At 41.3% G+C, this 15,316-nt stretch overlaps 1 protein-coding gene across 10 annotated transcripts in view; it reads left to right on the top strand.

The window, feature by feature from the left end:
• Nucleotides 1-15,316, top strand: part of LOC115056913 (pleckstrin homology domain-containing family A member 7-like) — a 135,326-nt gene that overhangs the window by 93,898 nt on the left and 26,112 nt on the right. For 8 of the 10 annotated variants that reach the window (XM_029523696.1, XM_029523695.1, XM_029523700.1 and 5 more), the window contains 3 exons: nucleotides 4,936-5,040; nucleotides 6,838-6,910; nucleotides 10,925-11,025. In XM_029523696.1, the coding sequence (XP_029379556.1) occupies nucleotides 4,936-5,040; nucleotides 6,838-6,910; nucleotides 10,925-11,025 (279 nt within the window). Of the gene's footprint in view, nucleotides 1-4,935; nucleotides 5,041-6,837; nucleotides 6,911-10,924; nucleotides 11,026-11,144; nucleotides 13,846-15,316 lie in introns of those variants that run through there. The other 2 variants (XM_029523707.1, XM_029523706.1) reach the window with 1 other exon arrangement.

Raw genomic sequence — 15,316 nt, 5'->3', positions numbered from 1 at the left:
GCTGATCTAGATGGTTAAATAAGACCTCATTATCCTGCTTTTTTTTCTATTAGGCTCTTAAGTCTTTAACAGCAGCTTGTGCTACTTAGTAATTATTTTGTTAATTACTTACAACACAGCTAATTAAAGACTGACAAACCTTTCAGTGTGTTGCATACCAAACAATGAACCTCAGTGATAAAAAATAATTTTGGTTCATAGAAAGAAGGAAATCCTCCTCTGCTCTGTACTTAAGTTTTTTCTCTGTCCTTCTGTTTGTCTGTATTTGATTCTGTTCACATTACAGATTCTATATCTCACTTCTCACATCAGTTGCAGGATAAAACCACACACATTCCAGTGTCAATTGATAGTGACAGCAATGGCAAAACAAGAAATAATTAGATTTGTTTTTACTTTTCTCGCCAATTTACACCCTGTGTCTTACTGCCCTTCAAGCTGTCATTGACTGGCAATTTGCTGTCGCTGCCAAATTGATGAAAATCTCCAAGGGTGGTTGGTATAAGCAAACAAAGCTGAATTTCAATTTGAGCCTCCAAATGCAGATCTCATGTAAATCGGGGTACTTTTCTTTGGAAAAGGTGGTTAAATGAGGATAAGATTGGTGGTGTGAATAACCATCTTAACCCTCTGCTCTTCATCTCTAGTGAAAGAATAAAATTGAGGAAAAATGATCAATTGACTGATTGCAGTCTTGTTATCATCTATCGGTCACTGAGAAATATAAACCAACACAAAGTCAGACAGCTGAAATGAGATATCATGCTACAACAACATGTGGAGCAAAGGCTGGTTTGCGTGGTATGATCCAAAAGAGGTTGACATAGATAATACAGAGTGCAGACTGGTCAGAGTACCCCTGCTGATCACAGTCCAAACTTGAAAATCTGGAACAGCTTCATGTGGATGGCTGGAACTCTACCAGAATACATTATGGGAAGGAGACAAGCTGATGTAAGTGTCATGCTTGGGCCAAGGTTTTGCTGATATACTTTGGGTCCTGACATTTACGTGGAAATAACTCTGACACACTGTTGCAGGGCCAGTCCAGTCCTTCCTCTTTATCAGAAGCATAACCTCGCCTCACTGCAACATAACACCCTCTTCCCAGGTACCACAGCGAACCTTCAAAAGTCTAAAGGAGTCCAGGGCTCAGCAGATCAGGACTACATAACATTAGGCTGGGGTCACAATGGTATGACTGACTTTTGGGTGTATCATAGCGAGGCACTGACAGCGATTGATAAACTTCGCTAACGTTTTGTAGTTTATAAATTGATTGTTTTCACTTGACGTAACACCTCATAGTGTTTATGCAGAGAGGTCGGCGCTATCGTGATGCTTCTACAGTGTATGTTTGCATATCACCTCTGACTACACCACCGGATGGGATACTCCTCCCACACTCTTCTCTTCACTCCACACTCCTTTCAGTCTATCTGTCACACTCCTTCTCACTGACTGGCGTGCATGGACATGCACAGCTCTGCAGTGGCGTGAAATCTCATCTGGCCCTATCAACAGGTGCCGCAGGCCTACGATTGAACATGTGTCACTGGGTGGGGCCCCGAGATGACAGGGCATCCATCACAGTGGCCTGGTGCCATTTCCACGCTGCATGTTTTCCTGGCCCATAGCCCTCCCAGGTGCTCTGGCTCATCAACCCTGCCATTGAACAGCAGGAAAATGGCTGAGATGCCTCATTCTGACAAGAAAAACTCTTAACAAAAGGATTCCAGTCTCTGAGGAAAGATGAGTCATTTGTGTCTCTCACTGCATTGCATATCCACATTTTGGAGTAAGTCGCATTCATTCTGCCTCTGACACACCATCAGAGGCAGGGCAAGTCAGAATTCATCCCATTTCTACTATGAATTCTCTTTGAGCACTTGTGCTCTCTGTTGCCTGATGCATGTTTTGTCATGTTCTGTCCATTCCAGCCTTCATTACTTCTTTGGGATTCATCAAATGCAGTGTCATTTAAGATAGCCCTCTGGGTTCCAGTTTGCCTTCATGTGCCTTACTTAATTAACTCATTAGCATTAAGTGCTACTTTGCATATCAAGCCATCACACAAATCATTACCCAAAGTTTTCTGGATCAGTTAATAGAAAAAATTGGACCAAAAAAAGGCTGGGATAGGGACAGCCATTAAGATAAGCTCCCGACGTTGTCATCTGCTTTAGTCAGAATTTTTTTCTCATCAGTCATATTGTGGCTGCTTTTCTCTGGGTTTTATTATTTATTTTATTTTATTATTATACTTTTTTTTTGTTGTTAATTTTGCTGAGTTTTAGATTTACACAGTCGAGCACAGTGATAAGTAGGAGAGTTTGTGCTGAGCAGCCCACATCTGAAAATCCTTTGTTTAAGGAAAGGACTTGTATTATCACTTTGTGTTCGTGACTCCGACCTTCAAAGTCTTGATTTAAGCTCTTTTGGATTCACGGTAGTAGCTCTGGTGTCTGTCTGTCCACCGCTTTGGTCCCTCTAGGTAACCTGGAGTTTCATGGTGCTCAGAAGATGAATCCCAAAGACTGACTTTTCATCCAGCAGATCAATAATTTAACTCTTGCTATCTTGTCAAGTATCGACATCTAGTGGATCACTATAGGAAATCAGAAAGTCTTTTCAATACTGAGTAATCCGTCACTTTTTTAGATCACTATTTGTCTACAACAGAGGCCCACCATCCAAATCTGCACTCAGAGCTGCCCTAGCTGGAGTGGCACCAATAACCTCTAAATTATTGACAAATATTAAATCATTACTTTATGAAGAATCACTATGACAGGAACCATTACTGAGAAAAAAAAAAACAACCCACAGACGAGAGCAGAGATTTAATATGTTTCAAAGGAAGAAGATAAAGAGCAAGGAAGCAGAAAGGAGGTGTACTTCTTCAGAGTCAGTGTTGAGATTATTATAAAAATTGTTCAATTTGTTAAGATGTGAAATGGAGTCACCCAAAAAAAGAATGTTCATTATACTGGGGGTTATTTATACTTCCTCTTATTTAACCGTGTTCCAGGAAAGAGTGACTCTTTCACTCATGAGGTCATCATTTTCACTTCAGTCAGTTATATTTTCTTGTGCTCCTTCTGCAATGATTTGCAACAATATCATCCAAAAGCCACTGATATTCTGTTTAAATCAGAATAAAGCACAGAGTAGTAATAGTGAAAGTTCGACTGCTGCTGTCAGCACTGATCAGATCCATCTTAACAGACTGAGATAAAGTGTAAGGAGTAGGTATGTGATCAGCAGCTTACCAAAAAGAGCCATTTTGGGCCAGCTGGGATTTGAACCAACAACCTGCAGGTCTCAGACGGGGCTCTTTAGGCTTTCAGGTTTGTCTGATCTCGTACCATTAATATAACTAATAGCTGCTCTGCACCCCAAGTGGCTCACCTACAAGGCTGAGTGCTACTTTGCAGCAGGGACCACAGCCATTTCTACAGGACTGCCCCCAGCCTAAAAATAGACCACTGCAACTCACACACACAAACACAAACATGCACGCATATTTGCAGACAAACAATCATGCAGGGAAATACATCTACTGTATATTTATAATAGGGACAGATGTGACAGCTCTGTGTCTTTGTATCATGCTTTGCTGAACAGCTTCCCTCTAATTAGTTTATGTGTTTGCTGATTTCCAGCTGTGAAAACATCCCAGTGCTGCTGCCAGTCCATACACATGCTCATGCAGCCATCACACCAAATCTGTTATTATTAAAACTGTGTGAGGGAGGTGGCGGGGTTGATGCGTGTGTGCAGTGCGAGGAGGAGTTGTCTTTCTTCAAAGGTTTTACAATGGAGGGTGGTGTAATGACATTTCATGAGTGTGCAGTGTATGTTTGCTGGCTGATACTGCAGGAAGGCACGCAGCAACTCAACTACACAATAATACTGATAATAAGACCAAAAATAAACAGTGCTGTAAAGGAAAGAAAAGCTGCATGGGCATTAATTGCTGCTGCTGCGCAATCTCAGTTTAAGGCAATGTCTCCATTATTCCATAATCTTGAAGGGTGTCTTAGTTATTTTATGATTTGTCCGTAATAGCTGCATAAATTATATACTATCCACAAAGAGTGGGCCACAAGGGGGATCAACCATAGACTATATATAGACGTGGGCATCAGCTGCATATCTCAGTCTCTACTTTCAGTTCTTCTATAATACAACATCATTTTTAAATTAAGGTCCCATTTAGAGGAAAATAGACCATAAAGCAGGATATGTGTTAGGGCGTGACTACGTTGTGATTGACATTGGTACATTGTCTGTACCACACTCTGACAAGGGTGTCTGACAAGTTGGATAGAAAACAGAGCAGGTCCGAGCCACCCCTGACTCATAGCAACAGAAGAGTTGCAAACTGGAGACTTCAAAACTGCACCTCTCAAACCAGTGGGTGACCTCACCGTGTGTTGACATTTGGAGTCACCTGTGGCGTCCTTCTTTGTGAAATGTCTGTCCTCCAGTGTGAGCTGGGACAGGCTCTCCCATGATCCAGGTTAAATATAAATTAAACAAAGTAGTTAGTGTTCTTACCCTGGTTACAGAGTTTAAACTTTTTAGACTTTTACCTTGTCATGTACCTGAGTTAAAGCATTGCTTAGCACCTATCTGTGATGACAGTATAACATTTCCCCCCTGAAAAGTTGGCTTTATCAGTAATGCTTAGCTTTAAATTCACTACTAACTGAGTGAGTGCTTTCAGACACAACCATTGTTTTTGGTGCATTCAGATTAAACAGGTGGTAAATGCTAACAAAGTATCCACAAACTTTACTATTGAGCATGACGTGCATAAAAACTTTGTGAAGAAATTTTTTGATTGACTAATTAATGTCAGGAAGTGATAACGAATCATGTAGCAGCTGATGAATTAGTCATGAACTAATCCAGACTCTTTCTCTGCAGGGCTCCCACTCAGGTGGCAAGGTGCACAGCTTCGGGAAGAGAGAGCAAGCCATTAAGAGAAACCCAAATGTCCCCGTGGTGGTCCGAGGATGGCTGTACAAACAGGTGAGGACGCACACACACCAACACCACTCCTAACACACGGTGCAAATAAAGACTGCTTTATCTGAAAGACATCTTAACTTGGGCTATAGTTCACACTTTCAACTGTCCATGAAGTGTATTTATCCCACAAGGGCAATTCAGCTTTCAAGTAAGTACATCACCAGAAATGTAATGATAAATGAATAAAAATAAATAAAGAGTACATTACAAATTATCTCCACAGATTACTTAAATGTGCACTTAGCATAAAATCAATCACAACTCTTTGCCTTAAACAGCCTGAAAGCCATATATAAACATTAATAGGTATAGATGTATTGAGGTGTGGTGCGGGTAGCATGGCAGCATAGTGATTATTGCTGTTGCGTCACAACAAGAAGGTCAAGGGTTTGATTCTCGGGCATGTTCTCCCTGTGCCTGTGTGGGTTTCCTCTGAGTACTCCACTTTCTTCCCACTGTCCAAAGACATCATGTTTGGGTTAACTAATAAACTGTCTGTAGGTCTGAGTGTGAGTGGGAGTGGTTGTCGGTCTGTGTCTGTCTCTGTGTGTTGGCCCTGTGATGGACTGCTGACCTGTGGAGGGTGTACCCCCCGCCTTCGCCCAGTGAGAGCTGGGATTGGCTCCAGCAGCCCCAGTGAAGCCGGAAACAGATACGTGGTAGAAGATGAATGAATGAAAGGTGTGGTGTGTCACCGGTTTCACAGCCAGCAAAGCCAGCTTGACGTTCAGTAAACTGAGTCCTGGGTATGAAAACCTGCATATGATAGTTAGATACTTTTTTGCATAGAAGAAGTTGGTGCTGTATATTGTCTCAAAAATATATATTACATATAATATATATGCCATATCAAAAATACATGTATTGCATGAAAGTTGTGTGGATTTCTTTTTAGACTTGTATATTTTGTTCTGTTATATCTATCAGAATATAATATTATGTGAAGTTTGTAATGCCTCCTTGTTAGTGCCTCCTTACACAGAAGGATGCATTCCAGCTTTAGTCGGAATGAGCTTGTGATATTTCCTCCAATGGCCCAGTTTTCTTTTTTTTTTTTTTGCTTTGGCAATATAGAGCACCTGCTGTTGATCACAACAGCAGACTGTTACTGGAGACCATGCTCATTTTGAATTGTGTGTCACTGGCACCTTTGCACTGAAAAGCTTTTGGCCTCCATACTAATCAAATAAATGAGTGATGTTCCAGAAAGGCAAATATATTTTAATTAGCACACGCATGCAGATATACATAAGACTAAATGCACAGCAGCAGTTGCCCAGACCACACACAGTGTTAGCAGAGAGAGTACACATGCTGTACATTCAAATGCACATAAATGTACACAAACAACTCAAACACAAATACACTATCAGGTTCGCCCGACACACACACACACACACTGTGTAATATGGCAGTGGCTTCATAGGTCTGTGTTTGAGGTGATTTCATCCCTCGGCTCTTCGACCAGCACCATTAGCAGGCAGACAACATAAAAGACAAAATGGGCAGTAAAGCAGCAGTGGCAGGCCCAGCGAGCCGGTGAACGAGGACAAACGATCACTCCCACCCTCTGCTGTTCACTTTCTTCATCCCTGCTCCTCTCCTCCTCATCTTTTCTTTACCTCAGTTTCTTTCCTCTATCCATCCTCTGTCTCTTAACTTTTCAAAGTCTCACATCAGCTTCACCTCTCTCTCCTCTTTTCTTTCTTTTTTGTTACATCTCCAATCTGTGCCTCTCCCCGTCTCGCTCTTCATTCGTTGATTACTTACATTCTTTACCCTTCTTTCTTTCTGCAGGATAGCTCTGGGATGCGTCTTTGGAAAAGAAAGTGGTTCGTTCTGGCAGACTTCTGTCTGTTCTACTACAAAGGTGAGTCTGACATAATGCAGCTAAAAAAAACCCAAAAAACATCTTGGTAACCTGTCAAACTACCATCTCTCAGATTAAGTGAAGTAGCTGTGAGACAAGAGACAAGCCTAGACATTGTCCAATGATGATGTAAGAGTTAATCACGAGTCGGTGTGCTTGAAACGGTCGTTCATTAAAACGTGGATTTACCTGCTTATACCATGGTCAATATACAAATAAAAGGATTTGCCAACGTTTGGTGAAAGTTTTGCACTCCAAATCGAGTTTTTGAAGCAAGAGCTTACCATTGTCATGACAAGTCCCTTTTACAACCACGCCGATTACAAATCCATATTCTATTGTTTTTAGCAGAGAAAGTCCGTCAACATTTCCACAACCCATTTTGTTATCTTTTTAGTATTTATCCCGTCTTTCTCCTCCTCTATCATTTGCAGCTCTTCAGGTGTCAGTTCCTTGTGCCGTTTTTCTCTCGATATTTGTCTTTTCTTCTCCATTTATTTTTCTTCTGTGGCATCCCATTGCTCAAAATTCTTGTACTCTCCAAATAAGTTAAAAGAAATGTTAAAATCACCCATTTCTGTTAGTTTTTTCCTCTGAACTTGCAGTGGACAAGTTGACAGTATGACAGCTGGGCTCGTTATGTTGCTATGGTTACATGCACAGATTCATTTAGAGCAGTTAGCCTACAAAGTTTAGCCGAACTACATGTGTGTTTAACGGTTTTAACGCACACCTGCCGACCAATCAGAAAAGAGTATTCACACTGACCATGGTATAAATTAGTTTATACTAAAAATCGAGTTTTTAATCCTCTTAACGTGTCCATATGATTTTCTTTATATAATACAATCAATAAAACAGTCAGTGAGCAAGAACTTTGTGTTTCTGCCTTGGAGCTGAGATAAACATTGTCATAGTAACAGATTGAGACAGCCAGGGATTCATAGTTCATATAACAGCCAAACTGTGGGGACGAGAGGGACTGCAAAATGAACTGAAATCTTGAAACTTGAAATCTTTTCCCAAATGTGCCACCCACTCATAATTCTAACTTCAGTTCCATCCAGGTGACTTCTGTTTCTTCATATGCATTTGCAGTGTTTCTATTGAGCTTTTTTCTGGATGTGATAAGGAGGAATTCAGTAGCAAGTCTTCCTCCACAGCTCCTGGCCAACTCAGATCTTACCAGTACATACACCACAGGATTTTCACACCACTGCCATTCACCTAATACTATGATTTCATTTTGCTTCATTAAATAGAGAAAGGCACGTTTAGTTATAAGACACAATTAACAAAGCAGTTTTTGCTGTATAGTATCATAAAATGTTGTTTATCGCTCTGAAGGTGACCTTGCTGCAATGTGATCTCTTTTTGCTGATTGTTCCTGTTTGCTAGTGATGGAAGCCCTGATCACCACCTACTTTATTTCCCAATGTGTGGTTTGTGTGGTTGCCATGGCCACACAGCAAGTCGTAGTTGAAAACGTTGCACCATCACAGACCCAGAAGATGGCAGGAACAATAGTTACATTTCCGCTCCACCTTAATACCATTTCTTACAGCTTTGGATACACTCATCTCCATGACAACTTGCAGATGAAGACAGTGATATGCGATTGAAAGCGAATGGTGCTTAATGAAGTGTAATACACTCCACCAGGGGAAATGCTACTGACGGTGTGACAGTCTTCAAGTTGAATTGGACTGTAATGATGCTGGATTGGAAGTGAACAGCAGCTGACACAGGGGCCAGTGAGTCAGTCTGTGTGGGCATTACGCTGATCTGTCTCTCAGTGACTCACAAATGAAACACACACACTGAACTATACCACCCCTGACCATCATTCCCAGTCCCTCGGCTGTTTTTATCTGCCTCTCCATGCCTTTCCTTTTCACTCCACATTCTTAACCAAACCTTTGGAGACACACTTCTCCACCTCCTTCCTGTCTACAGGACGATGGAATCAATGCTCTGGCGTTTCTCTTCACTTTTCCCTCCATCTTTCATGCTCAGTTCAAAGGTTCTGCTCTCAACATGAACACATTTGATCTGTCTGCAGCATCACTTTTCCCCTCTCTTCTTCTCATGTTGTTAGACAAACAAACACAACAAAAGCCCCATTTCTCTCCATCTTTTTCTTTTTAAATCTATTGATTGTTGCCTTTCATTGGGCCCATAGATGTGTAAAAAACGTACACCTGTTTTATAGGCTTATTCTATTATTAAGAATATTATCTGTCCAGCAATGAGGGCACAAAAATAAGAAAATATGGCTGACAGGAAGTGTTGAGTTAAAAAAAAAAACACACCATTTTCGATTTGTTGAATGTTTAGAATCACTGCCACTTGATGTGGCTCTGGGCCACCAGCATGTCAGAGCAAAACAAATGCATTGTTGGCCACACTTGCAGGCTCCATTCAGCCTCAGACCTATCTGCTGGGACCGGCCGCATGAATGACACTAACAGCGCCACAGTAAACTTTGGGGGGTTAGGATGTTTTGTTGGTCCAACGGCTGACCGATATTTGAGCTGTAATCCCCACAGCCAGTTGACTGTGATCTGGTGTTATCTCTTTTTCTCCATAGCCTTTTTAGCCAAAAAAAAAAAAAAAAAAGTTTTGTTAGTGGAAGAATTTTGTGGAGTTTGGTCTCACCTGGACGCGACACCTCTAACCCAATTCTTTTGTGTTTATACATGTATAGATAGCCAACAAGCATTCTCACGCACAAACATGCACATGTCAAAGCCCCTGATACCAAAACAAAGAGCAGAGAACCCCCAGGGGGTGTGGCCTCACTCTCACTATATCTTTACATAGATCAGTAGTTCTTTATTGCTATATGAAAATGCAACAGGCTCATATAGCGTGTAAAGATGCTCTATTTGATGAGCTGATTGACAGGAAGTGCAAGATTTCAATGGATTCATTCAGCCAACTTTCAAACAAAAGTGAAGCATATTCTATAATTTGAGCCTCTCAAATGTGAGATCCTGTGCATGTCTTGGTTTTTGGCTTTTGGGCAGATGGTCAGATGAAAGACTATTGGATTGAGTGTCTGTAAAATCCTGGCTATGATCTTGGTTCCTCCATCCTCCATCTTTGTATCACGGTTAGTCTTCTGTTTGGATGTCATGTGACTCCACTTGTCTCAGTCTTGCCTGCTCAGTGTTTGTGTGCACGAGTGAGACAGACGTGGCAAAGCAGATAAAAAGGACCTCACTTGTCTCGCCCACTATTTAGGGAATGTCTCCTCCAAAGGTCCTTGAATTATTTTTAACCAATTACCCCTTTAATCCATAGCACAGCCTTATCACCTCTCAGCCAACTACCCCCCCGCCACACACACCCTCAAAGGTGCCATGCGTACATATTTTCATATTTATATTATCATTATGACATCTTACAATGTGGCACCTTTTGCAGAGAGACACACACACATGCTCATGCACATTCTGGTGTGTATGTGTAAATAAAATGTCGGTGCGTCTTTATTTGTAGACGTGAACTAATTAAGAGAGAGGCTGCTCTAATGCCACGTTTGTGTTTGTCTGTCTTTGTATGAGGATCCAGACCTTGAGAGTTTTTTTTTTTTCTTCTTCTTCTTCAGAGGACTGTGCTCAGGGTTAAGGGTGAAAGAAAGATCAGTCCTCACTAATATAGAAGCACAAGTGTGTTTTAAGTGTGTGAACCAGATGGACGGAGGAATGGTGGCTGGCTGCCAGTCGGAGCAAGCTGGCTTTAACTCTGTGACACTGGGATACCAGAGTGGTCATTTACTGCCTGGCACAGCACCATGGTTTGAATGACGGCATGCGAGTGTGTCAGTGTGTGTGTGAGTGTTATGATACTGGTGGCAGGCAGTGATGAAATTAGTGGGTGATGACTGATATTTATTCACTCGCTCCTCCTTTCCGCCATATATCGTCTGCTTCTTTTCTCACCCTCCTCACCCTGATAATCTACTCCCTTCCTCCCTTTGTCTCCCCCATTCTATCTCTCTCTCTCCAGACAGCAGAGAGGAGTCGGTTTTAGGCAGTATTCCTCTACCCAGCTATGTCATTTCACCCGTGGGACCTGAAGACCACATCAGTCGCAAGTATGCCTTCAAGGTACGCCTCTCTTTCTTCTACAGACTGCTCTATGCTGTGTCATATTATTAATTACATTCACTGATGCAATTTCTTTTAGTGTAGTGTGTGTGTGTGTGTGTGTGTGTGTGTGTGAGTTTCAGTACGTGTCTATGAAGCCACCTGTATTTGCTGGTTTCTGACACAAACACTGCTTCCCACTGAAAAAAGAAATGCAGCACAAATTTTCAGATTATTCATTTGCAAGCATTTATTAAAAAACAAAAACCTGCTAATGACTTGAAAGTAGAATTGGCGTAAATACAGCTCGAATTAACCTCACTGCTTTGAAAAAATGCAGAAGCTGATGTGACCAAAACATCAATATTCACTTTTTATATACTTCACTTTTTCAAGTGAAATTGATGGAATTAATGCAAAGCTGTCAACATTCAGAGCCAGGTTGACACTGTTGAACATTAAGGAGGCATCAAGTGAGGAGGAGAATTGAAAGATATTCTAAATACTTCACTGAATTTGACTCTCTAAAGGTTTCATTCCCACTGCAGGAACAAATGCTAAAAATGTAAGCCGTCCTGCTTTTTAAAGCACTTGCATATCATTAATGACGGAGAATTTCAATAGATGTAAAGCAAATCCTCAACAACCAAGATCTGTCAGCACTTCAACACAGAATGCTACTCTAACACCTGCTGTATGATGACAGGCAGGTTTGCTGGCATGCACCCACCTCCCTTGGATATATAGTTTCTCTCACACATCATCAGGCCACCAGCAGAAAAATGTGTTCAGACAATTACGCTGTCTTTAATTGTAAATCTATCATTGTTCTTCAAATTGAGCATTTTCAGCAAAGGTTGGAGTTACAGTTAACACGGATATCGGCCCACGCTCATAACTGTGCCTGTCTACCCACCAATCACCACCTGTTGCATTGATGTCTATTTACAACTGAATGTCTGTCAGCGTCTTCATTGAGACAGACAATATTCTCTGGAATGAAGCCTCTTCATCCCCTGAAGCACAAGTCTCTTCAGGTTAAAGTTGCTTGAATATTTTCTGTGTTCCACCAACACAACCGTTAGCTTTTCACAGCCAGAGTAAACAAGCTCACTTTAACTTTTAGCCCTGGTTTGTTCCTGAAGACGCATGTTGACATTCATCCTGGAGACAGGCCAGGATCCACCGCTTCTTATTTCTCAACGCTCTTTGTATCAGGCCCTTATCATTAAAATGTTTTGTCCAGGCTGGCATGCTAAACTGAACAAATCGAGAAACTTTCAATGGACCTGGTGGATAAAAATGGCAAACACATGAATGCGTTTCCCTGTTCACTCATTGGTTAATGTCAGACTCACATCCATGTTGATGTACTGGCATCATCTTAAATTATTGAAGCTTTAATGGAGAATCAACCCAAATATTACAAATGTTATACACAAGCATGGCGCTAATCGTTGATATTCCAGCAGCAATTTTATCAAATTTATATTTTTATATGAATATACATACAAACGTATATTTGTTGAAGAGAAATGGATGATGTTGTCGGCCCTTCTTCTTAACATACATTTACAATTGTTTACTACATGAATTCTGTTCAAAAGAAGTCTTAGCATTTAGTCTCCAACTTGTTATTTTTTATTCAGCCTTTTTTCCCCTTTTTAAAAAAAATAAATAAATAAGGCCTGAGGGTGTGGAAAGTAAAAGCCTGTCAGTGGCCTGTGACCACCTCTTTCTCCTGCCATTGTTATGCACCTTGTTCATCCTCTCTCAACAAAGCTGTTGTCTGACTCTGTGGGATATATATTGTTTCCACTTCAGACACATTTAAGATGCTCCATGTTTTTATACCAGAATCAGAGAGGAGATAAAATAAAACTGAGTGCGTGTGCATGTGTCAACAGGAGTTAATGTCAACTTGCGTTCTCCTTTGTTCTCTGAAACTCTCACTCTCTGTCCAGATGATTGCTAGTGTTTATTTTAATCACTCTCTGCTAGACAGGAGGGAGTTTGCAGAAATTAACGAACAAACAATGACTGGGCCCCGAAAAGATGCTGAGCATATATATATATATACATATTGGGCTAATTAAACAGGCTTTAAATCTTAAAAAGATCCCGTGCAAAGTGTTAGTACATGTCTGTTTGGATTATGAAGCAGGTGTAGTGGCAACTTTAATTCTGTGAGACTATCAATGGGTCCACAGACAAAATGAACACCGCTCATATTCAAAATCTGTGCCTTAAAACAAAGAGCCGTCAAGATTCATTTAGTTTTGCGATCACAGTGAAACTGTGTCCCCAGTATGACCCATCTTGAAACAGCATACCTTTAAAAAGCAGACTGGGGTCAGATTACAATCTTCTCACTATGATAGCGAGATGTGCAGGTGTAATCCAAAGGGATCACTGCTGACAGCATAGCTCTACACCAGTCAGTGACCCTGGGTGTGCTTCACAAAAGGAAAAAGAAACAGAGCTCTTGCTTTTGTCCTCCTGGAGTGATAATTGAAGTGACTCCATAGGAAGGGGTCTGCTGTAGTTAACTCCTCCTGCCTGCTTCTCAAAGCAGATTAAAATACTTCTATCAGGAATGATTGAAAATACCACTTGGCCCAAGTCTGTAACCCGCAGCAAAATAAGAATCTGAATCAGATATATATTATTAATCTCCGGAGGGAAATTCAGCAGGGCCCATTCTCTCTCTGTGTCTAATCACATGGGCCCCTATTCAACCAATCCTCTTCCCTCTCTTGTTCACATTGGTTGGCTGCCCGACTGGGACTTCCCTCCCTGTGAGTGTGTCGCGTCGTCCAGTGACAGTGCGCCAATAAATAGGTACCCCACGCTCTCACTTTACCAGATGCAAACCTTATATATCTCTGTTGTCTACTGCTGGTGTGGCTTTTTGGGTCCAAACATTACAGAATGTTTTGGTTTTTGATGCATGTCCTGAGAACAACGTGTCAAACTGGCTGATGTGTATTTTTTTGTTACTTTTTTTTCCCCCAGAATTCTTTGTCTTATTAATTTGCCCTCCTGCCTTTATCCCCCTTTTCTGCTCACTCTTTCTCCTCATTCTCATTATCATAATATAAATCTTTGTATTTGGCTTATCTGGTTTTGAGCTTATCGTTCATCTATGTGCTGCTCTTTCTGTCTCCTCCATCTGTCCCTTCTACTCTACCAGCATGTTTTCTGAGGATGTGGAGAAAAAAGGGTTTTTGGGGAGGAACAAAAAAAAAAAAAGAAAGAGTGAGAAAGAAATAAAGTTGAGAAGCTGAAGGAAATCTTTTACTCCACAACAGCATGGTCAGCTCCCTAACAGATTTATATAGATCTCCAATAGAACGGAATGTTTTGGGTTTTTTTTTTGTTTTTTGTTTTTTTTCTCCAAAGCAAATTTGGATGGATGTTTGATTTTTGTGTTGTTGTTGTTGTTTCTACTTGCAAGTTTAAGCGAATATACCTTATCAGGAGCTTTGTGGCACTGTGGCTGCTGGGGCTTATCTTTGTGAGCACAATTGCTCTTTAAATAGTGCCCACATAAAGAGAGCGTGTGTTTGTCAGGGGATTTCTACAGGAAATAAGCCAACACTATTCTGAGTGTGTGATATTTTCTAGCTTGTAGAAAATGAGAGGCCAAAGGGGAGAGAGTGAGGAGAGGGAAGGAAGTGATCAAGGCTGGAAAATAGCAGGATAATGAAGAGAGGAAGAGATGGGAAAAAGGAGAAGCGGTGAAGAGGAAGGAAGTGATGAGGGCATGTCACGGTGAAAGAGAGGGTAGAAAGAGATGGTGAGAAATTTGTTTCATAATGCATGATTACATAATGTAATGGAGAGAAGAAATCATCAGAAACAGCCACCAGCTCCCACACAAGCACAAATGACAACACAAAGCCGAGCAGTGCCTGGGTCCAAAGTGTAGGTGGTGGTCATGCTCTCAGAGCTGTGTGACCCACTCAACAATCCTGACGCAGTCACTCCTGCTTTAGTCTGCTGCCGGAGGTGTGTGTTGCATTTTTGTCACTGCTGTGTGTCTGGATGTGCATTCTCATGTATCTAAAATAGGGTAGACATGAGGATGGCGATCCGAGTGAGTGGTCTGAGCATTTAAAAAACACACAACCACAGGAGTAGGATTTGGAATCAAAGATGAGATTAGACATTAGATTTCCACTCAGGCTTTGACCTCAGTTCATTCAACATATATCTGTATAAATGCTGTCTTTGCCTTACAGTTTGGCACACAGTATCTTTGCATGTGCCTAAACATCTGACAGAGGTACAGTCCTCTGTCTCTCACCGT

This window comes from Echeneis naucrates, chromosome 16 (assembly GCF_900963305.1).
Source record: "Echeneis naucrates chromosome 16, fEcheNa1.1, whole genome shotgun sequence".
Classification (NCBI taxonomy): Eukaryota; Metazoa; Chordata; class Actinopteri; order Carangiformes; family Echeneidae; genus Echeneis; species Echeneis naucrates.
This window is presented reverse-complemented; position numbering and strand designations above follow the sequence as displayed.